The sequence below is a fragment of the Varroa jacobsoni genome, unplaced genomic scaffold, assembly GCF_002532875.2.
Source record: "Varroa jacobsoni isolate VJ856 unplaced genomic scaffold, vjacob_1.0 scaffold_1421, whole genome shotgun sequence".
Taxonomy (NCBI): Eukaryota; Metazoa; Arthropoda; class Arachnida; order Mesostigmata; family Varroidae; genus Varroa; species Varroa jacobsoni.
The window spans coordinates 176893-199478 of NW_019214323.1; the positions used below are offsets into that span (position 1 = coordinate 176893).

The window sequence follows — 22586 nt, forward strand, 5'->3', positions numbered from 1 at the left end:
GCTAACTAAAATTTTTTTTATAGGCACTGAAAAATTTTAATTTAAGAAAGATCCATGTATATTAAAAAAATATTGTGGTCCTTTGGAAAATTGAATGACGTTTGGCATTCTTAAGGCAAACTTTAATAAGTTCTTATTGGTTGTCTGTATAATGAAGCCGTTTAAGGTTACTGAGTTAGCGGTGTTTTTTTAGCATAATTTAGGATATCGATAAAATATTTTTTGCGAATTTCTTTGCTTGCCCTGTTTTTAACTGTATACAATTAACATTAATAAAATACAGTCAAAAGTTAAGCTAAATTCACACAAAAATTAGGTTTAGTCGAGCCAAACTCCCTGAGTTTTCACACTTTCATATATATATAATACTCCATCTTTTTGACAAATCTACGAGTAGATAATTCTCTTAATTCACGTTCCCCGAAGAAATTCAAAACACAAGTTATGTATATTCGTGTACGTATAATTGCGTTCGTAGAATTGGCTATTCGTTAACTTTTGTATAACCTTAACTCAGTATGCTGAACACAAAAAAGCTATTCGTTCTTGCTTATGCTGCTAAAAAATTTCCTATAGGCATTTATATGAGTAGATCGTATAGCGATGTACACTTGAACGCATCACACATACAGATACGCGTATTTGACTCTAGACAACCCCACGATGGTTCTGTTATGACACATTGCGTTTACGCAAAGGCTAGGTGCCGGAAAAGGCAGCAATGGAAGAGTAAAATATGCGCTTTGAAAAAGCAGTATCAGGCCGTTTCCCACAAACCGCGCAATCTCCACATGAGCTATATCGTACGTATTTTCCCGGCACAGTTAATGTTCTCTCCGTCCACTGGCGAAGTTTCAGGTCGCCTCAGCTGCCCTCTTTGGTCGGCAGTTTCCTACTTTTCAAATCGAATTCTCTCTGTTTTCCGGGATCGTGGGTGAAGAGTGTGGATTACCCTGCTAAAGAGAGCTAGTAAGAGCGAACGGCAATGTAAAGACGCGATGCGCTAGCACCAATGAATATACGTACGATGGGAAGGGGAAGTTAGAACTTTTTTGGCAACGTTATGTCAGCTCCTGCTATGCCGAGCTAGCGGTTCCCTCATTTTTTCTTTCTCTTTCTTTCTTTAACCTCTTCGTTACTTGTCTCGGTAGGCACAAAAGAAGCTGGGCGCCCAAAAACTAAGCTAGGAGAAAGAAAACGACGGACTCTTCTGTCCTTCTAAGCACTCCTTCGATTCGCAAAGGAGAGCAGGAAAGCTAAAAAAGAAGGGACTTGTAAGCGCTATGTCCATTTGTCTCGCTAATGATCTCATGCTCCTTCTCATTCGTGGGCCTACAGTCTACTTCGTAGCGGAACTTCCTTTTATTAAATGGCTGGGTGATGCCGTCACCCAGAGTGTCCTTCCGATTTCCGTTTGAGCCGTACGTGTCCTTATCTGCCTTATGCATTCTTGATCTTTTCTGTTTTGGAGTTTCAACTAATCGGTTAATCTTAATCTCAGAACAGAGGGACAGATCGACAGAGGCGGTTTCTAAAACGACCACAGAGGGCAGCTTTACTTTGGGCATAGTCACACTTCTCTTCCACGGATATAGCATTCACAACCGATAAACGAGTTTTAAGGGTTCGGCTATCCTTTTGTTTAAACAAGATTGCAAGTAGTTGTATACATTTAGTAGTCAGTTCGTATTAAACGAAATAAATACTAATTATATCGGATAAATATTGGATGCGTCACGAGGTATCTTCAGCACTCCGATACGTACCCGCTAGAGCATTTTGCTTTGCAAACGTGTGTCGTTTGAATATTTAATAATATCATATAAAATGCATTTAATAATATAAAATGCGTATGACAGACTCAGTGAATTACGAATTAATTTTTTTTTTACAGATGACGTCCTATCAGGCAGGCTTGTAACTAGGATGAAGGTAGCTCTGTTGTTGAAGTCGAAGCGAAAAAAAACAGCCGAATCTACTTTTCTTAACCGCAAACCTACTCTCGTCAAAGCTGTAAGCCTAGCTTTTCCTTACATTGAACATATAGTACGTTAAATATATACGTTTATTCATATCCAAGAACATCGCCTATTCGTCAAAAATTACATATGACCTTCTCAGGCTGACAGCCAGCGTTATACCTTACCAATGATTTCGATAACGATAGGTTTTGAATGAACAGTAGGAAATCCATCTGAGGTCACGGAACAGGCATAACTGCCAGCATCGTTGAGGGTCACATTAGCGAGGGTAAGATCACCTTCACGGGGATCGAAATCAAGCGGTGTCCTACCCGTCGGAGCATGCAGGTAAGTCCAGACTACCTGAGTATGAGGCCAACCCGCTCCGGCAACTCGAAACGAACACTGAACAATGTGCGAGCTTCCTTCGTGCAGGCGAAGTGTTGATGTAACATGGTCGTGCACTTCAGGCGGCGCTGCAAAATAAATAAAATATTTCGCGTCTATATTAAAGCCTAAACAGATACAATAGAGCACATTACCTCAGGGATTTCAGAGTACATGCAAACCAATATAATCAATCATACAACTATTGTGTGATATTAGATTGCTATTTGTTTTGTCTTTCTTTTTTTTCGCTGAAATTGTTCAAAATTTAAACGACTAGATAAGATAGGCTACTCTTGGCAGTTATCATTTTAAGGTCATTCAGTTAATAAGGTACTAATAACTCTTAAATAATTTAAGAATTTCGAAGTAACACGAACGAGATGGAACGAGATTAAATTAAAGTATTCATCGCATTACCGCTTTATCGTTTCCGAAAACACACATTATTATTTTTATGGTATCCAGCGTCTGCTCCATAGCGACTATATAGCGAAATAATTTTGGCAAAATCTAGATATGAGCCTACACGCTATTATAATCATTAAAAAACTGTATATAATTTTAAGTTTTATAACAACAAATAACAACAATCTCAAAAACTTTCTGTTTGGGGAATTATTTTTAAAGATATTTGGGTTTTGTATTAGATTTGCAAGCTTACTAGATACAGTCAACGTATACTTCTTCCATGTGTGTCCCTTTGATACTAGGCTTCGCTGTCCACTGAAGGAACGTAGTGTCAAAACACTTGATCCGTTTGATTCGATGTAGTGCTGTGCAAGTGGGTCTAAATCAGTCAATTTAGCTCCGACAAAAGCCACCGAACCACTTCCATGATTGTGTTCGTTTCGGCCTCTCTATTTCTTTCGATAGCTGCTCTCCGAGCAAACCATCGAAGGATGTGCGTGGGTTTCTCTTTTTGCCTCATTGTTTTGTCCTTCCCTTTTGTTGCGATTGTGAAGAAAACTGCTTAGGGTTGGTCCAGCTCAGCTTTCCTCTAGCGCAATTTTTTTTCAAAATAAGAATGCGCACGCTTCGAAGCACGCCTCAACGTGCCTTGAGCGTCCCGTGCGAGACTACGTGTGTATACAGCATCCCTATATCTCTCTCATTTGGCATTGGAAAAGCCACTTTTAGCAGACATCATATCGCCGCTTGCCTTCGCTCTCCCTTGCCTTCCTGTACATCATAAACTTTCCACCTACCTAGCGCTTAGAATGTGTAGTCTACACATTACATATGCTGGCACCCTTGGTCGCCGTGTCACATGTTTGTCTCGCGTTGACTCAAAAAACAAAAGCGAACTTGCGTCCCCTGCTTAATCTACCAGTGCGCGGAACTAAATGAACTCATAAAAGACAAAACCCGCACGCTACGATCTCACAGTTGGGTCGTTCGCTGTGCGAGGCTTTCCACGTCCCAAGTCCACCAATTGGGCTCAACTCGGAAATCGAGGGAAAGGGAGAGGGAGAGCTCTGTTCATCCACGCCCGCGCACCGGGTCGGTTTCAAAGGTAAATCCTTAGTAAGTATTCTAGTTTATTTTGTGGTTCAGCCGTCGCTCGCCCCAGGTTTTCCACCGACTCCGTTCTCCTCTACTCCATGCCTTTGCAATTGTGTACTGCTCGGGTGGCGTTAGGTACACTTTGGGCGTGGGCCGAGAGCCTATTCAGGGGGCGGGGAGTTATAAATGGGACATCATTCCAGATCTACCCAAAATCAGGTCACCTTCTCTGCGTCCATTGCTCGGAGAAGAGGATCAACTCCAAAATAGCCGAAGCGCTAGCGCCTGCTTACAACATACGGGTAGCCTGTATCGCACAACTACTTCTATCACTGCGACTACCGGTACTGCTGCAAGATCTACTACGGACAACACCCCATTGTAACCCCTCGCTTTTTGGGAGCAGTCTTACCTCTCACTTTTATATCGCGCCGTAATTCTTTAGAATGACCACCGGTGCAGGTTCCTCAACGTGATGCCCCCTTCTGGTTTAGGAAGAAATGCACTATTATATATATACTACGAGTTGGCACTAATGGCAACTAATAATATTGCATTTTATTTTCGATGATGAAATAAATCAAAATCAACAAGCACTATGCCTCTGTTATAAAATAATTTTTATCATAGTAGATGCTTTGATAAAAGGTGAGGCGATCACGGGCTAGTTACTTCATTTACGAATTTCAATCCATACGAATCACGATGCATTCAATCTTGTGGAAATTATATTGATACACATAGAATATATATTCCAATAAGTCAAGCGTGTCTTTTGAGAGAAGATTATGTCACGACTCACAAACGATACAAATGCAACATCACCTATCGTCACTTCTCCATACCCCTTACAGATCATTGCAATAATGCTAAATAGCGTTCCCGATATCTGTTGAAGCTGAGAGTCAGTTCTGAAGAATGCTTAGGGACCCTCATCTTCTATGCACGTCCTATAAATAGACTCACCAATATTGTAGGTCCTCTATATTTCCTTAGTATCTTTCCAAAGTCTCCTAGCCCGCGAAAAGCCTACGTTCATTTAATCTCTAGTTTAAAAAATGAATTTTTCGTCATACACAATCCACTGACATGGCCCAGCTCCCAACACTTAGCTTTAATATAGCGTTATTGATTCTCGCTTATATTATTAGTATTCTACATTTTACGGTAGTACTTCAGTGATCAGATTTCGTTGAGCGCCTCAACAAAATGATAATATTGCAAACTTCAACCGATTCAGAACGCAGCTCACGTCATGAGAACTGTTCTGATCTAGCCTTTCACAAATGCCGAACGGCTGAGGACAAGTTATATTCAGCAATTCTCAAATTTTCATCTGTCGCATAACCCAGCAACCCAAATCCATTTGCGCTTCTAGAGAAACGCTCAAAGTTTAGAATTGGGCTAGGTACGATATACGCCACGATGCGCCTAAGTTTTCATAATGAAGGGAGACTTCCCGCATTTTTAGCACCTCTTTGCCAGAAAAGAAACGTCTATTGCAGAATGTCAATCAATTTCATTTTTCTTCTTTGTTAATAGCAGTAAAAAATCATATATACGGGTCAATAGCACAATAGTTCAATGTAAGAACGAGTACATAAGTTAAACTACTTTCCGTTATATGAGTAGTTGAGTTTATGAGACTAACTTGAGAGATTTGCCAGACGCTTTAAATATGGTACTAAGGGGCAAGGAGCGGCATGACATTCATCACAATTTTCCCCGGGTCCTACATGTATCGTCAGGCTTATGCAAATCCGGTTTTTGGCAGAGTTCATGGTGAAAGCCACGCTCAACGAAACAAGAGACAGTACGTTTGTTTAGTCGGTTTGTTCGCTTCCATTTGTTGTTCTTTATCGCATTCAAAGCGAAGAAATCCCCATCGATCTCCGTGAATTTTTGTTTTGAGCTCTCAAGAATCGGCTTGAAGGCCTTCGTAGTAGGGAGCTCAAAGCGATGACATAGGCCCTTGGACAAGAATGATGAGTCGGCTAAAAGATACACGAGGCGATTTCGGGTCGCTATGCATAGACTCCGCGCTCTTTTGAAGAAGGAGACTTTGACGCACTTCAATTTTTCGGGGTTCTTCACTGAAGGATCTTCCTAAATGGTGCGTATCCCATTTGCTGCGGTCGGAACTACTTTAAGGTTGAACAAGCTGAGAACGGTTACAAGTGACAAGCGATTAGGCGATTGACCGCTTATGCAGCCGACTGCCTTCCTGCGTTTTACGGTCACGTGCACAATGAAAATTCTGCCGTTCGCAGGTGGGAGCAGTTCTAGGTACAGACATTCGCCGACATAGGCAAAAGGCGGCACCAAAGTATTTGGCGGTGGCCGCTGTCCTGCCTTCCTGGCTAAACTTCAGGTTTACCGTCAGTTCCAAATCTGTGACAGCTGCATGGAGCCGGACTGAAGCTCGCTGCACTTGGAATCCGTTTGACCCCTATATCGTTAGGATGTCTGGATACAAAGTAATTTCGACTGAGTTCCTCGGTTTCTTATTAGATCAGAAAGTCCCTTCAGTAAGATAAAGAATAAGAGTAGGCTTAGGTTTTCCCCCTGGGTCAGGCCAGTTGTCTGCGTGAAAGGCGGGAGTTCGGCCACTCCGTCGTCCAGTGTTCTCTTGTAAAATTGTTGCAGAAGGTTGAGTACATTCATCCTTTTGCCGGGTGTATAACGTCCTACTTTGAGCAATTAAGTATCGTATAGCGTAGACGAAGCAGGTCAAAGGGTACATCTCTTTAGCGCCCCAAGAGATAAACGGACTTAGCGCAATGGCCAATCCAAAGCTAAAAAAAAATACAACGGACCGAAATGACAAAATGAAATAGATAAATATTCCGTATCAGACTAAATTTGCACATGAAATTATCTATTTTTGCAAACGGGATAATCACAAGCAGTCTGCTAGAGCCCCTTTCCCGTGCGCATCATCGTTTACTTCGCCTTTTCAGCATATAAATGATGTTGACTGTTCTCTGTGGGCGAGTTACTAAGCATGCGGGAGATGCATATGCTTCCATTGCGGCCCATCCATCCCATCTCTATCCTTTTCGCCCATACGCATGAACACATCTTCCAAATACCTTGGTGCTGCATTTGCCTACACAAAATAATTCTCGTCATGCCAACACTCAGTATAAGACCCGGGGCGGCATACGATGACGATATGTTTGATGCACAATTAAAGCGAACTGCAACTCAATTCCTAAGTCCTGACGGCGCAGGCCACGGGGGCATTGGGCAATGCGGTTCATTTTCTAGAATGAAATAGTACGAGGCATGAGGCAAACGGGGAGCGGTAAAAACGACAAGAACGTAAATTTTGAAGATGAAATGTTCAATGATTTTTTCATTTTTTTCATTCAACGGCAAGCCAACAACTCCCTCGACTGCGCTGGTTGTATCACCGTTCTCTGCAGCGGCAGTATAACAAGTCGCCCTGAGAATTACGCAGTTTTTCGCAGAGAAGACCTCCGCGAAAGCCGTATGGTTGTCGAGTACGATGCCATTATCAACATCGTCACCTCCTTTAATTTGCTACAGCCGGGCTTGTTTCCGATATATTATTATCTGTGAGGCGTGCTTTAAGCTGATATATAGCGGTGCGAGTATCTAATTAGGTGATGCCGTCGAGTGAAGAAATACTTAGAGCTAGCACTGCGAAGGAACCGTACCTCAGCAACGCTAAAAAAAAAATAAATAAGAAAAAATAAACGCATTTACGTAGACAAAAATGTGACGAGATGAAAATTACATATACCGCGGAAATGGGGTGGATTGCTAACCATACTCCTAATCACCAGAAAATAATTAGCTAATCCTATCCAGAATTTAACAAGTTATGTACCACAAACTATATGCAAAGTAGGACATATAAATTCAGACTAAATATAACGGACTTTTCGTCCTAGCGGGCATGCGTTCATCCGCTATTCTTGCTAGCAGACGGGAGCCATTTTGTTGGAATCAAACAGCATATTCATCACGGCAAAACAGGGCGTCGTCTTCGAATTTTGAACGGAAGTCAGCTATTACCTAATCTTCCCGCGTTGGACAAACTCCTATTGAAACTGAAAACTTTTTTTTGCCTAAATCGACGATTTAATTATTGCTAGTTTTCATGAGGCAAAGTGGAAGATCTTTAATAGGGTTTTAAATTTAAAAGACCTGAAATTTTATCAAAATGGCTTGAAAAGTCATTTTTGATTCACCTAGGTCTTTGGTACGGAAGCTAACGGCCGTTCTAATATCATTTGCCGATTGGGTTGTCCATATAAACACCAACATTTTCTTACATTTCTTTTGGACCCTTTGAATGTTTTGCCCGCTTTGAGCCTTTATATCTCTGGGACTTTAGGTTAATCAGTTCCAAATTTAATTGACTTTGGCCCAGTAAGACGGCAAACGAATCGAACAACCTGACCTGTATTGGCTATTTGGTCAAAAACATATTACTGCCAGAAATAGCCAGTGAATAATACAGAATGAAACCGTAATACAAAGTAGATCAGGTCAGGGCCAGATTTCGTATACTAACGCATAGTTATATGGTCCTTTCTCTAATTTGTAATATTTTGGTAGTAACAACCACGCGGCAGGAAATGTAATTAAACATGGCCGCTCAATTCAGGGGCATGTGAGCTGACGACAAGCTTCCCAATGAAGTAATTTTTACTTCTCGTATTTAATTACAGGATTGTCATAAACGTGCAATCGTGAGTACTAATTAAAAAGCAGTTTCGAAACCGCTCATGTCGCAGCATTCTGAGATGACAAGCAGTGAAAAGCAGCCGGTGGAAAACAATTTTTTGTAGAATATAATTATAGGGATTTACTTTAAATTATCGATATTCGGAAGTTTTTTCTTGAAACGTTCCTTCTATATATGTATGCTATAGGCACCAATTTAACTGACGCAGCTAACTAGAAATCTAGCCAAAGTGGCCTTTTTTTGTTAAATAAATACTAATAATTATATGAATGTTCCCTGTTTACAATTGTACTCACTTGTTACGATGAGGTTCACGACAAGGCTTCGTTTTCCTGCAAGGTTCTCAGCGTGGCACGTATAGTTGCCTGCGTCTTCTAGCCGTATGTCATCTAGTTCTAATTCAGAATTCGAGTTGATACGAAGTCGTCCTTTATCCGACACAACGTGACCTCCAGGTCGTGTCCAATACCAACGTGGTGTCGGTATCCCATCCGGTGGAAGACACAACAAACGCAATTTGCCCCCTAAACGAGTGACGTAGGTAAGGTCGTAACTTGACGATGATGACGACAACGAGTTGGGAGGTTCAATTGAAGTTTCCTGGTCAAAATCACCGATCCCTATGAGAAACACAAGTACAGTGAGAATCCGTACAAGCAGAAGTTCACAACGCATTATATCACCACTAGCGTAGGCAAATATGTGATAAGTGCTTGCCCTATGTATAGATTGACTAGGATCGCAATTGATTGTCGGCGACATGTTGGAAGCAGCGCCTACTACGGGACTAGTTTCGGAGATAGGTTGTTTTCTCTTTCGTGGTTCAACACAGAGTGTTCTGCTGGAACCACTACGATTAACCTATCGCAACGCTTCAGCAGGATATCGGAATGCTTCGTGTGCGTCACCGTTTGACTGTGTTGACTCGTGTGTATGCGCCTGAGGCTCTATATGTGATCCACTGTATTGCTAGAGTAAGAATCAGACGCGAGTTAAGTTCCTGGATCTCCGCTATCGCCACGACCAGCGTAAGCGGGTTGGTTTGCCCCTGGGTCTTGCTTCTGAACACCCATCGTCATTGGAATGGCTGTACGACTCTGTACTCTCTAGTGAGTCGCAATCCAGTGAAGAATCGGGCCACTCATTGCCTAGCATTATGTCCCCCACCCGTTCTCCCATCGACCGCTTGCTGTCCCACGGTTTCTCCTCGCTCTCAGGCTGGGTCGGGCTAAACTGAAATGTGCAATTCCTAGAAGTGCGACGATGACAACGACGCTTGCGACGGTGACGGTCGACGCCACCATGACCATCAAGACAAAGCTTGTTTCCATACACACATACACACGCGCAAAGACAGAGGCATGGAGCCAGGAAACTAGGCTGGGTCTCACACGAGCAGGCTCGAACGGACAGAGTCGTCTCTCTGCCTCTCGTTCGTTCACTTGCCATTCTCCCATTGGATTCAGCAGCTTTGCCAGCTGTATAAGACCGCTCCGCACGGAAGTATCGGGGTAGCGCCGTCAATATAGCCACTCAGAACAGGTCGCCAGACTATCGCAAGCTGGCAGATCGCTATGATCGGTACCATCGGTCGAAGTGTAGCAGGAGCCCCTAAAGTTGTCCCGTTTAGACAGAAACAAGGTGGAGATGCCAAAAAGGGCTAGAGTGACCGGGAAAGGGGAATGCTGGCCTCTTCGAGGTGATCGTGCTGAAGCGATTCAACTACCTGCGCTAGCTGGGGCAATGAGCAAGGAGTAATTCTAGGCGGCGAATACTAATACGTGGGGAAATAGTGGGAGAAGCCGCAGATAGCCAACCATTGATCGTGCGCCCCTAAAGATTGGGGTGAAGACATAACTCTGCTCGCCGCCGTGTGCTTCACCGCTCGTCCCCCCTCTTTTTCCCTTTCTAGTTTTTACGAAGAAAGATTGGCCCATCTTGCTTCCCACGTTGTTGGTCCTTCTTGCTTGTTGTACCATCTTGTTATGGCGAAAGACCATTCATGAGGGTTGGTGCAAGAAAACGGTGGGAGCACCCAAATCGCTCGGTGACGGAGGTTTCCTTCGTCTTGCGATTGCAGTTGCCCCTTCCTTAAGTAGTCTTTGCTTGCCGTATACTGGCATATATAAAACGTATATATGGCGATTACGCAAATTCAGTTCTTTGACAGGCAATAACAACAGCCCGCGTGGCAAAGGCCAAGTTAACCAGAGGCAATTCGGTTCTCTGAAGTTCGAGATTAAAGAAGCAATGGTTACAAGGCAACAATGGTTGTGAGGGGTTCTTATGTCGGGGTTAAGAACTGACCCGTTTTCTTATGTAGACCTGGTTGCAGAGTTAGTATATGTGTTTCGGTTCAGTATATATGTGGGTATAACAATGACTCAAAAGATGAGAAAAAAGTGATGCGAAGGACCTAAAAATTCTGTTGTCTTTTGCAAAATAGTTAGTCTTTAGTCTAGTTTCGCCTAAAAAGATAAAAATAAAGACAAAGTCAAAAAAGAGATAAGCATCACATTATATAGGTAACGGTAATTGCTTATTAATAATAAGCTTAGTTGATTTATATACGCTATAGATGTATGAAGTAAAATACCATCACAATGAATTCCACTACGAATAGAGTGATCCAGTGATATGTCGCTTTCAATTGTATAAGTAGCTAGAAAAATTACTGTATCTATGTAAAACATGTTACAGCTTTCTTTTATTGGAACGGCGTAAGAAACCTTCAAAAACATTTAAAATGTTTTGAACGAAAGACACTTACATGCAACAGACAGACGCGCCGCGAAGACCTGTTGGGGTACGCCCCTGTGCCTGGGAATAGCCACACACTGGAACATTCCCTCATCTTTCTTTGCGACCGTCCTGATGCTCAACGAATTGTTTGGCCAGATTGTCATCCGACTACCGTTTTGTAGCGGGGTGTCATGGCCGTGTGCGTACCATTCCACCATGGCGGCGCCATCAAAGGCACAATCCAATATGGCGTCACTTCCTTCGGCGACCATCACATCTAAGGGTCGTACCTTTAATGAAGGTACGCCAGGTCCTGTAAAATTGAGAAGGATTATATATATACATACATACACATAAAGTAAACAAAATTTAGTTGATATTGTGGGTAGCGAACGTTCGTTTAGCATAACCTTTTCACTCTTATTACGTGCTACTCACTTGCTACCGTCGAAAGATGTAAAATGTCAAGTGTCCTTGTACGATACCCTGCATAGTGTTAGAAACCGTATTTATACACATCGACTTAATGTTCGGATAAACACTAACTCCGTTTTGTGCATTTGTTTGCTGTCATCGGAAACGGGTACAACCCGTGACGCACGTCGTAACGAAACCTCCCGTCGTGGTTCACTGCGTGTTGAATTCCACTTGTTATTAAAGAGCAATGCCGAAGAACGTTATAAGGATGTGAATAGACTGTTATATATGCTTTCAGTTTATAAACAGTCATGTTTAACTAATAGCAGTGTCCTCATCATTTGACGCATGTAAAGTTTTCGTTCATGCACTTGAACGATTGAATACTGAAATCATGTACGCTTTTTTTGATAGTTGCAGGTGAGTGTGTTTGTATTTCATACATAACTTTATGTCGTCCTGCTACCAGGAAGGAGATAATATATATCTCCATCGCAGGGGTAATATATATATATATCGTACGTGCAAGCACTCATTCACATATGCAGTCGAATATGAAAACAACAGTAAAGCGGTAGCCTTATCCCATTTGGATACATCAGCTTATATCCATCGATGTGTGTATAATATTATAAATCAGTGCTGCTTCTGTAAATTTCTGTACTTCCTATGACGATAGGACAGTTTCTTTTAAAGGGGACTAAGCTAATTATTTCCCAAGTTCGAGTTAGACATATTTTCAGAGTTCATTTGCTCGAAGTAATAATTCAAGGAAGTATCAAAAAGGGTCCAATATCATGATAGAAACTCTCGGAAATTTGGTAACATAGGCGCTCCAAAAGTTGGTTGAAAAAGAAGCGATCATAGACAAAGCTAAAGCGGTTTTTAATTACATATCTATTTTAATTAAACAATCTGATAAGATATTCGGAAAAGTTGAAACTGAAAAGAAAGAAAAGAAAAACCTACCTAAAAAGACAGTAAACACGCGCAAAGTTGGGGCCGTTTGCGGGGCGCGGGCTATATTAATGTGAATACATGGTGCTACTTCGATGAGGGAAATTTGCCAAACCTAGTTCAAACGTGTTACTCGATCCACCTGTAGTATTACCACAACTACGCTATTCATTTTTCCTGTAAAGAAGAAATCAATTTTCCTCATTTCGTCCAAAGCGCCCTCAGGCCCCTTTGCAGGGAAACTCGTTGCAGAATTACCGTATCAAATGCGATTAGTTAGTTTCGTTCTTCTTCTGCAGTTGAAACGCTTACCTTGAAGATCGAGTACAAAATGCGTGGAACTCGAGACAACTGCCACATCGTTGGCCACCTTGCAAGAATACACTCCGTTGTCTTTTGTTGAAACGTTAAAAAGGGTGACGTGCGGAATCCGAAACGACACGTGACTTCCGCGATGGATTCGTACTCCGTTACGGAACCACTCAATATGATGCGGTTCCGGGTTACCGTCAACGTCGCAGGTGAGGACCAGGTCGACGCCTGCCTCGGGCCTAGCCGTCGGTTCTCTTAATTTTACCACAGCTTCGCCCAACCCTACGGGGAAAATAAGACAAAAATATTTGGTAAATAACGCTACGCTAGATCTGGATATCGAGCGATACGGTGGCGTATCTGTGCGTTTCTTTATGATCGATGCATGCACCTAACTTCAAAGCAAATTGGGTTACTCCACGGAACGTACTTTTAGTATCATATCCAGTTCGGTGTGAATTGCTGCGTACCGTTTTATATATATTCAACACATAAGTTATATCGTAGCCCATTTATCAACGCGTCTGTTAGCGTCCTTGGCCGATGCAACGTACACCATAATAAACTTCACCGGATATAAGCGAATACACAAAATATGACCCGTGGAATAACGTTATTAAATTATACAACTAACCCCGTGGGTGACCGTCTAGCTATTTCGCATGAGGCAAGAAGCTATTCATTGATGGACAAAAAAATGGATGGTTTATTACGGAGGCCGCAAGGTGCGGCCGGGTGTTTGTTGTACCGCACGTTAGCGTGATTCAGAATTGTAGCTATTATAGGACAGTAGCTCTCATTAGTATGAATGAATTAATCGAAAATGAGCCTCTGTCGTCCTCGTCTGCGTCGATCTTTCACTGAGTATTCGCACTCAACCTATGAAGGAACCGTTATTTTGCTTAGAGTGCGCATGCTGAGGCATAATGATGGCTTCCTGTGAAGCGGATAGAAAAAAGACCATCAACAAAAATGGTTTATGTGGAATACTCTTGAGTTTAGATCATATATAAATAATTTACACATTATAGTTCAACTATTAATTGAGTGATATAATACGCCTGGTGCGTTTTGTTGATGGGAATAAAAGAAGAGTTTGTAACAAATTGTATTTTTGTTTTATTTTATAGACACGAAGAGTCAACTAAACGTATTATAGGCTCTCGCCAGGTAAGACCTACTGATATGTATAGGGCCCTTAGTGATTTATTTTGAATCTCTTAATCTGCACATATTATTCGATCTTCAAGTCACAGTTCTTCATTCTTGCCTTAGTCGTTGCTGCTAATAGTTTTCACATTACTCGATATTTTCTATCCTTTATCAGGCGAAAGACTGCTGAAGCCTCTGCTATGTTTCGACCATAGACTTCTGCCAATATTATTGCTATTAGAGTATGTGACCACACCAAATATTCGGGACGACATTTCTCGAAGATAATTCAGCGATAACGCGGTCATCGTTACCGCTAGTTAAAGCCAGTGAGCATCAGCGAGAGCAGGACAACCGATGGAGATTGTTATGCAGCGGTTACGGGCTGGATTACCTTATGCCACGGTGCGTTCGTACGTCGAGTTGGCGCCCAAATGATTAGGACCGGAAAAGAGGAAATGGCATGACAGTGTCGATGGTAAAAGGCGGGAGGCATTGGTAACTACGGCGCTTTCCGATTGCATCTCTAGACAATCTATTGGGTATCTACTACATAGACAGGTGCTCGATGCTCCTTGTGCCAGTTCTTGGGAGAGCAGTTAAGCAAGCTGCAATGTTACTGTTCCATGTTGCTGGGATCGCAACTACCCAATGAGTGGGATATAGAGGGCTTGAGTAACGAGGACAGTATCGAATATGAGATACTTACGGGTGGTAGTTGGCAATCGAGTCGCAATAGATATACACACACATATAATCGACCCTCGGAAGTTGGATTCCTCGAAATATGGTTAAGATCCAAATCCCTTCGTTACCCCTAGAGTGTTTCCATATCGTCACAGTGCGTCCTTTCTTGGATGAACTCTGTTGACGACTCCGTCTTGTAAATATATAAGCAAGTGTACTCTCGTTTGAGTACGCAGTATACAGGCGAAGGGAAGCGGCTCTTAGCAGGGGATCTCATCAAGTGCAGCATCCAGAAGAAGCGGGCTTGTGGTAATGAAAATCACATCTATTGAAGTAGCTAAAAGTAACCACAGTAGCAGCAGACACGAAAGTCGTATTTTATTATATTGTATAAAACATGTCTTTGCAGTTTATCATGACTCAGCTGTTCGTACGGGCTTTTCCGTGCGTTTTAATGCTAAATTGCCAGAATTCGGGGTAGTGACTGAGATCAAGCCACCTATTACAAACACCTACGTGGGTTTCGAACTGTAGTCGCTGTATATTGCTCCTTCTCCATGTCGCTATTACTCGCAACGTTTTCCTTGCAGCTCTAAACGACTGTTTTTCCCAGAGCCGCAACGCCTATATGAGAGAAGGGTCAACTGTTACTCAGCTGTTGTTCAGCCTTTCTCAGCTTTTCTCTCTTGAGTTACAAATGAGCCTGAAATAGACAACCCTGCAGCCCACACGAAGTCAAGAAAAATGGCGATCGTTGTTTTTTGTCGCTCTTGGCCGAAGGTCCTATCACGCTACCATTCAGGAGCAATTTGCGTCGCTGGCTGCTCCTTTTTCTAGTCACATGAACGCCAATGAACACTGCATCGTTCTATTGCGTGCCAATCGCTGGAATAGTGGTGGTTTGCGTGTATGTTTGTGTGGGTGCTTGTGTTTACATCTGGATCTGTGAAAGTATTTCATGCGAGTGTGCCGTTGGCCTCATTCACAACGTCGTGCGAATTCCAAGAAGTCGTTGGCGTTGCAGCGATAGGAGCAATGGCGATGGCAGAGCCAATCCCAAACGCTGGTTGGCCTTGGCCAAGGCCGACGGATAGTCTGCATTTTTTTGAATTTGAAGAAAGTTACCAGGACCGTTAGTGGCTCTCTGTCCCCCAAGCCCCCTTAAAACAAACGCAGAGAAAACAGCTACGTAGATAATCTATGCTAGCCGCGCTTGTAGCTCACTCGCTTGTCGGCCCGTCTAGACCGGACGGCACGCAAGTTTCTACGGAACTGGCTGTGCTTCAGGGAAATATAGGCTACTGGAAATGGAAGCGGTCTTGACCGAGCAAGGGGCTCCAATACCCTCAATGACCTCCTCCCGAACGATACTAGTAAACGGATGTACACAGCGCACAACCTTGTATATAGTCGGCCGTGCGAACCCAACATCCGATGGCGGTTGATCGAGGCTGCTTGTGGTGGCCGTCGCTGACAGCGAAAGCCCAATATAAAAGGGCCTTCAGTGGCCTTTAAAGCTATCTGTTTCAGCACTCGAGGAGAACGGCGGTTGAAAGTGAGCCGGATAAATATAAGGGTATGGGGGCGGTGCAATATACCGTGGCATTTTCTCAGGATGTTGGACCAATGAACATTAGAAAATAACGGGAACAAGCTGCTTGTAGTAGATACCGTAAAGAAATAGGAAGCTGTACGTGAAGGCAAAACGCCGGACTGAGACGGGTTGGCCGATGAATGAACGATTCTAGAAAAGAAATCTAGGATTAAAGCAAAAGGATGGAGATGACCATAGTAACAAGGACGCCCGTTTCGAGGTATGGAGCACGATTGAAATTGATTTCGGTAATAGATGCCGACTGAGAGATACGTATTGGCAAGGAATTATTCGTAAGAAGATGGATACTCGCACGGACTCATATGCGACGGAAAAGCAGTTATTTCAAACATTGTCAGTCGGGATACGGAAGTCACGTCGCTTATATAGAAAGATATTTCGCAGAAAGACTTTTTTGAGATTTTCGAGTTAGATAAGATGGCGATTCACTTGATGAACTTGATTACTATCTGCCCAAAGAAAGGCAATATAAACAACAGGTTTCCTCCGTAACCTTAAGGCTAGTGCATGACGGTTAGGTTTTGTTATGTATGATGTACTTTATTATTGCTTCGTGAATTTATTTAAAATGTTTTTTCAGCTACGTACATACGCTCAGATGAGTAAGGTTACGATTTGGTTTTATTTGTTAGATGTAGGACCAAAAGCAAGACGAGTTTGCAGCATCTGTTAACCTGGCAATTTGAAAAGACCGTCTATTGCACGTTGCAAAACTACATACGCAGCTTCACAATAAGATTCCGTGTACATAGTCGATGTTGCTCTAAAAAGGAGATATACATAACTTCGGTACGATGGGACGGTCTCGACAGGTTGAGACGGTTATGCTTTTTAGAAAAATAGATAGCTTTACGCAATTTTTTTAAAACTAAGATGCGTAGACTCACACTGACTTGTGCTTGCAAATGCATAATAAAACTGTTAATTTTATAGATTAAATAGACGGCAGCATCGTTTTTGTCTGATCCACTATGTTCATAAAATCGAGCATGTTTGCGTGAACAGAGTAATGAACAGATTGCTACATCTGTTAAGTACCTCACACAGCTAATCAGACTAGTGTTTACTTAGACAGGTGCTTTCAATCCCAGTTGACCGTATCACTGTGGGGACGGTATGACATTTCCTACCAAGTGAATCATCTGCTGGTTGCTTTATAATATATACATAGGTTCGTGTAGTTTTACCCAGGTCGGCCAGAAGTTTCCTATCACTATCACAGACTGTTACCGCCCGAATGAATCGTGAGGTTGGTACTACTACTCTTGTCCTAGCGAATGGCCTTCTTTCTTCATTCGCGCCTAACCTTCTCCAGGAAAAGGATCGTTACAAACGGGGACTTATTTGCGCTAGTTTCCTCATCCCTCCCCTATTAAAGAGCTATGGCACGATCGTCTGACATAGCTTTCTTTGCCCAGCCTCTCGTCTCGTGAAGACGCATACGAAGTCTATATACGGTCCATGTGTTAGCCTATTGCAAATCCTAAGCGAAAGTAAGGTTGGGAGGGCAATAGCCAATGACTTGTTAGCTACGTGCCCAGCTAACCCGGTGAGCGCCAATGAGTTATGGGCAATGAGTCCTTCATCGAGTTGTATATTATTGTCCTTTAGCAAGACCCTGCCAACTGCTAGCTTGAAATAGAAGGGTAGTATATCGGCACACCCAGGTTGCATATTAATGTACGTGAACTACATTTATACTGAGACTATTATAGTAACACGCACTCTACTGAAGGGAAGGAAAACAGCGAAGATACAGATGGTCAGTTTAACTAAATGTTTTGCGTGTTCCAATTTGGAGTTGTTATTCTAATTTGAGGATAGGGTGGGTGGGTGGGTGGGTGGTGGCCGATTTATTGTGTGCGAACGTACTGGTCCATATGAATGATCTTGCGAAGGAGAAGAAAAATGCGATTGTAAATAAGAACAGAATCGGTAAGGAGTAGAGTAGTTTAGTGGCTTGTATTTATACCTTTGTTTTTTTTTAAATTGATTTTATTTATACTTATTAACCTAAGGCCCTTCCTCTGACTTTTACCTAGGAGTAGCGGTTCACGTAATTCGATCCTAACATTCGTTCGAACACTATAATAGGTCTCATATACATATGTGACCACTAGACGTAGATCAGACCTTTTTGTGAACAAAGCTCTTCTTCACTTAGGTGTCAACCTAGCCAATGACCCCAAACTCGCCAATCGTAATCCTTAACGTATTGTTCGAAACAGTTAGATACTATCGTAGTGCATTAATTTTAAGATATTTTCTTTAATCTGATACTCTGCATTCGCACGATTAGAGTATCTATCTAACATAAGTCAAAGTAATTTAAACATAACATTGAATGGGTGATACCGTCATCTGTGTCACAGTGTACCTCCTACTTAGTTGCAAGCTTAGATTATAAACCTAAACACTCACCCCTATTTTACTTATGGTACTTTTGTATATATGAACGTTATATCAGTAGATTCATATAGTCTCTGTATTCACAGGAGTCACAACTGGTAGGATTTAAAAATTACCTCGTTTGCGAGCCGTGCCTGTGAACGTCGTACTTCGAGCAACATCTAAATAAAAACTAGCCTTAGGGTAACTGCGGACAATAGTTATGTAATCACAGATAATTTCACCATTGAGTTGAAATATTTAAAAAGTGCTCAAATCCTAGTATTTGGCGGACGGAAAAATCTATAATATTACTTTTTTATTTGGCGGGATTGCGTTATTCTTGGCCGTTCCCTCGTCCAGTGGTGTCTACTGTTAAAAATTCTCGTCTGTCACATATTCCCAGAGAGCTAATGTTGAGCAGGATATTTACGAGACTAGTAGGTGATTTAAAGTGTTATTCAAATCAAAAAGCCTAAACAAATTTCGATAGAGCCAAAAGTCAATTTGCATTTATTTTTCTTACATTCGGCCTAAATAATGCTACTGAAGGCTGTCGTATAATCTTATTAATAAGACTCCTCTGGGTTACTTGCATAAAATACTGAATTTCAAATAGGTTGTGTGTATATCGCCATATTTGTCATAAAATGTCACAAGGCGAGTGGTAAAATGTAACTTTTAAGGTACTTGCCTTGGAAATCGACTTGGCAAAGCAAGGTTCAGTAGATGACCACAAGTCAATCGAGCACTTACCCATCTTACTAATACTTCTGTGAGTTGCATAGACTAGGTGCCATAAAGAAAGTTTGCTATACTTTGTGCTATATGAAGTCACATATCGATGACAAATCTGAAATCTTATACTTACCATCAATTAGGTTACGCGCTAATTACACTTGTATCAAGTAAGGTGATCTATATAGAAATCTAGGAGCTCATTCTGGTCGATGCGAATCGGGTTTAAAGGCTTAAAACGTCAATCCGACGATGCCGTACGATTATGCCATGTTTACACCATTATAAGACTATTCCAGCAGGCCAAGTCTATTCATAACATTCGAAAGTTCGTTAACACGTGTTTTGTTGTGTCCTAGCTACCGTATGCTCGATCAAAGTTCAAGCCATGATCTGCTACGGTTGTGATCACCACTGTGCATTTGGCCAGCGCCATTACGTCCTGTTCGTAACTGGGATCCTGGTCAGTTTCGCCACAGGTTACACCCAGCCGTTCGTTTTTTTCATGGTTTCCCCAAGTCGTTGCTGCTCAATTGCTACAACTCATTTTACTAGTCGGCGACTTCTGCATACGATACATAGACCAGCCTACCGAAGCCACCAGTCCAGCCCAGCAGCTATTTGCAAAGCGGAGGAGGACACTGATCTTTACACGTACAGCAAGAGGGCTGAAAGAAACCTATGGCACGCAGGCTCACGTGGTATGCACAACATAAATGAGATGGCCCGACAAAACGTGCGCTTGCACACGTCGTTTCATACTGTCAACGTTGCAGGCTACGCGAAATCTGCTGGCGAGTAAATTTGCGGAAAGCTGACCTGGAGCAAAAGCTTAAACACATTGTATTCAGTGTTGTTCAAGCGTACACTATCCCGACAAACGTCTTTTGCACATGGAGAAAATAAAAAAACAACGGCCTGTGCATTTTATAGAACTTGGTCGTGTGGAAATCGTATACCACTTCCCGGCCATAGTCCCTGTGTTCTACTCGATGGCCATCCGGAGCCATTACGCATGCAGGGTGACGACCAATGAGAAGCAGCATGCGTCGCACTTGCCTGGCGACCATATACTGTGAAATTGGCGAAGGATTCGCAGTCATCGGCTACACTTTGTTCGTAGTCCTGCTGTTCTGTCTGCCTGCTCGTCGAATTACGGACACAGTAGTCTATCGAGAGCCAATTGGAGGTTCTCAAGTGCACAATTCACGCTAACAAAATGCCTGTAAACAAGCTTCTCCCTCTCGAAGAGCTGGCTTTGGGTTGAACCACAAACCGGTAAAAGCTTTTTTGCTTTTCTCATATTCTCCTGTAAGAGAACCTTTCACCCTCCTTTGCGTCGACTCGAAGCAAATTTCACCAAGTTCTTCCTTATAAAAATGCTACGTCTCGATACCGATTCGGTCTCCCGTTACCTCCAGGTTATTTCCTTATCTTTACCTGCATCCTACATTCTTCGCCGCCTTTAGTCTCCGAGCCGCTGTCGTCTATAAGCCTCATCTACATTCTCAGTTGAACAGAACCCAAAACCTTGTTAGGCACTTGCCACGTCACGACTATGTGAAGGGGTTTGACCTAGTCGAACGACTGCTAAGCAAGGCACGAAGCATGGTCATTGTAATTGCAATAGTAGTAGCAGTAAAAAAAAAAAGGGCTCGTTTACAATGTTCCAGTCTACTCTCGCTCGAGTTGGTTTAGGCTGCTATTTTTTTTCCTTCAGCTTGTTTTCTGCGATGTAGCTGCTACGAACCAATGATACCAGGCAGAACCGTGAACAATGCGCTGCAAGCACCAACTGCGACAAGACTAAACAAAAACTGACACTCTACGGTACGCGCACTTGCCTCTTTTAGGCTTGCAGGCCTTGACCTACCAAGCTGCGCATCAGGTACCTTCAGCGCCGAACCGTATGAGCGTCATTATAAGATCCGACACAGCCAGAATCGAAAACATGAGACAAAGAGTCTTGGTGACGCCAAATCTTTTCCTATAGTATAACAATCCCCAAGGTAGATTCGGCTGAAACAGTCAATAAAGTGAACAGGATCATGTGTATTTGGTACGTCTCACTAAAAATACAACTCCTCACTGGGCACTTCGGATTTCAACATGGCTACTGTCGTTGGTTGGGAGAATACTATCAGGCCAACTTGTGTTTGTGTGGAGAAGAAGTCAAACCGTTTGCGAGCGTGCCAATATATATTCTCATTTGACTTTGCCTAACGTAGCAACATAGCTAATAATAAAATTTTTTTCATAAATGTCCGAAATGTACATCAGTATATTCAGTTGTAGTAATTATGACCTTATTACTTCTTACAACACATCGTTTCTATGACGCGCCAAATGGAATACGTGGTACTCTTGCGGGGCCTCTGTCTGTATCGCAATTCTCTACTATGCTATACAAAGGACCCTGTACTGTTTCTGAAAGAAACTAACGTGGACGCCCATTAAACCTTTAAGTCCTCGCATACATACTTTTATATTCTGACTTCTCTGCTCTTTTTAGAATGGCCAATCGCGTTGAGACCTACAATGCGTGTTTCCTATCGTTTCAACTGATTCCTTTATGTAGTAGAAAAGCCGCAGGCTCGAACGGTCTATTACAAGAATCTACGTGAAGTTATCCGTGTTAATCTCGTTTTACAGAGTAAGCCACAGCTGAGGTCACCTGACCTAGATCGCTACGGGTAAACCCTCAGCCGGGGGAAGTGCTACCTGCTTACGCGGATCAAGACACGGAAAATTAATATATAGCAATGCGCAACGCATAGCATGAACTCATGACCGCATCAACCAGCTTAGGCTGGACAACTTTTGACGACGTGTCGTCTTCTTTCCATCTACCTCTCCTTATGTGGCCGCCTTTCCTCTGTGAGCCTAAATCAAACGATACATGTCAGTTCATCGGAGCGACGATCGTTTTCCTCGCATCCCTATTTTGTAAACAAAAGCTCCCTTTAAGTCGACGACGACAGTACAGAAATACATCACCGCTGTG

At 42.6% G+C, this 22586-nt stretch overlaps 1 protein-coding gene across 1 annotated transcript in view; it reads right to left on the reverse strand.

Annotated features, from left to right (window-relative positions):
* LOC111269861 (inactive tyrosine-protein kinase 7) overlaps positions 1–22586 on the reverse strand; it is a 176083-nt gene that overhangs the window by 11220 nt on the left and 142277 nt on the right. The window contains exons 5-8 of the mRNA XM_086972264.1: positions 13003–13284; positions 11345–11629; positions 8871–9194; positions 2147–2437 (exon numbers count right to left, since the gene is read on the reverse strand). Of these exons, the coding sequence (XP_086828390.1) occupies positions 2147–2437; positions 8871–9194; positions 11345–11629; positions 13003–13284 (1182 nt within the window). The remainder of the gene's footprint in view (positions 1–2146; positions 2438–8870; positions 9195–11344; positions 11630–13002; positions 13285–22586) is intronic.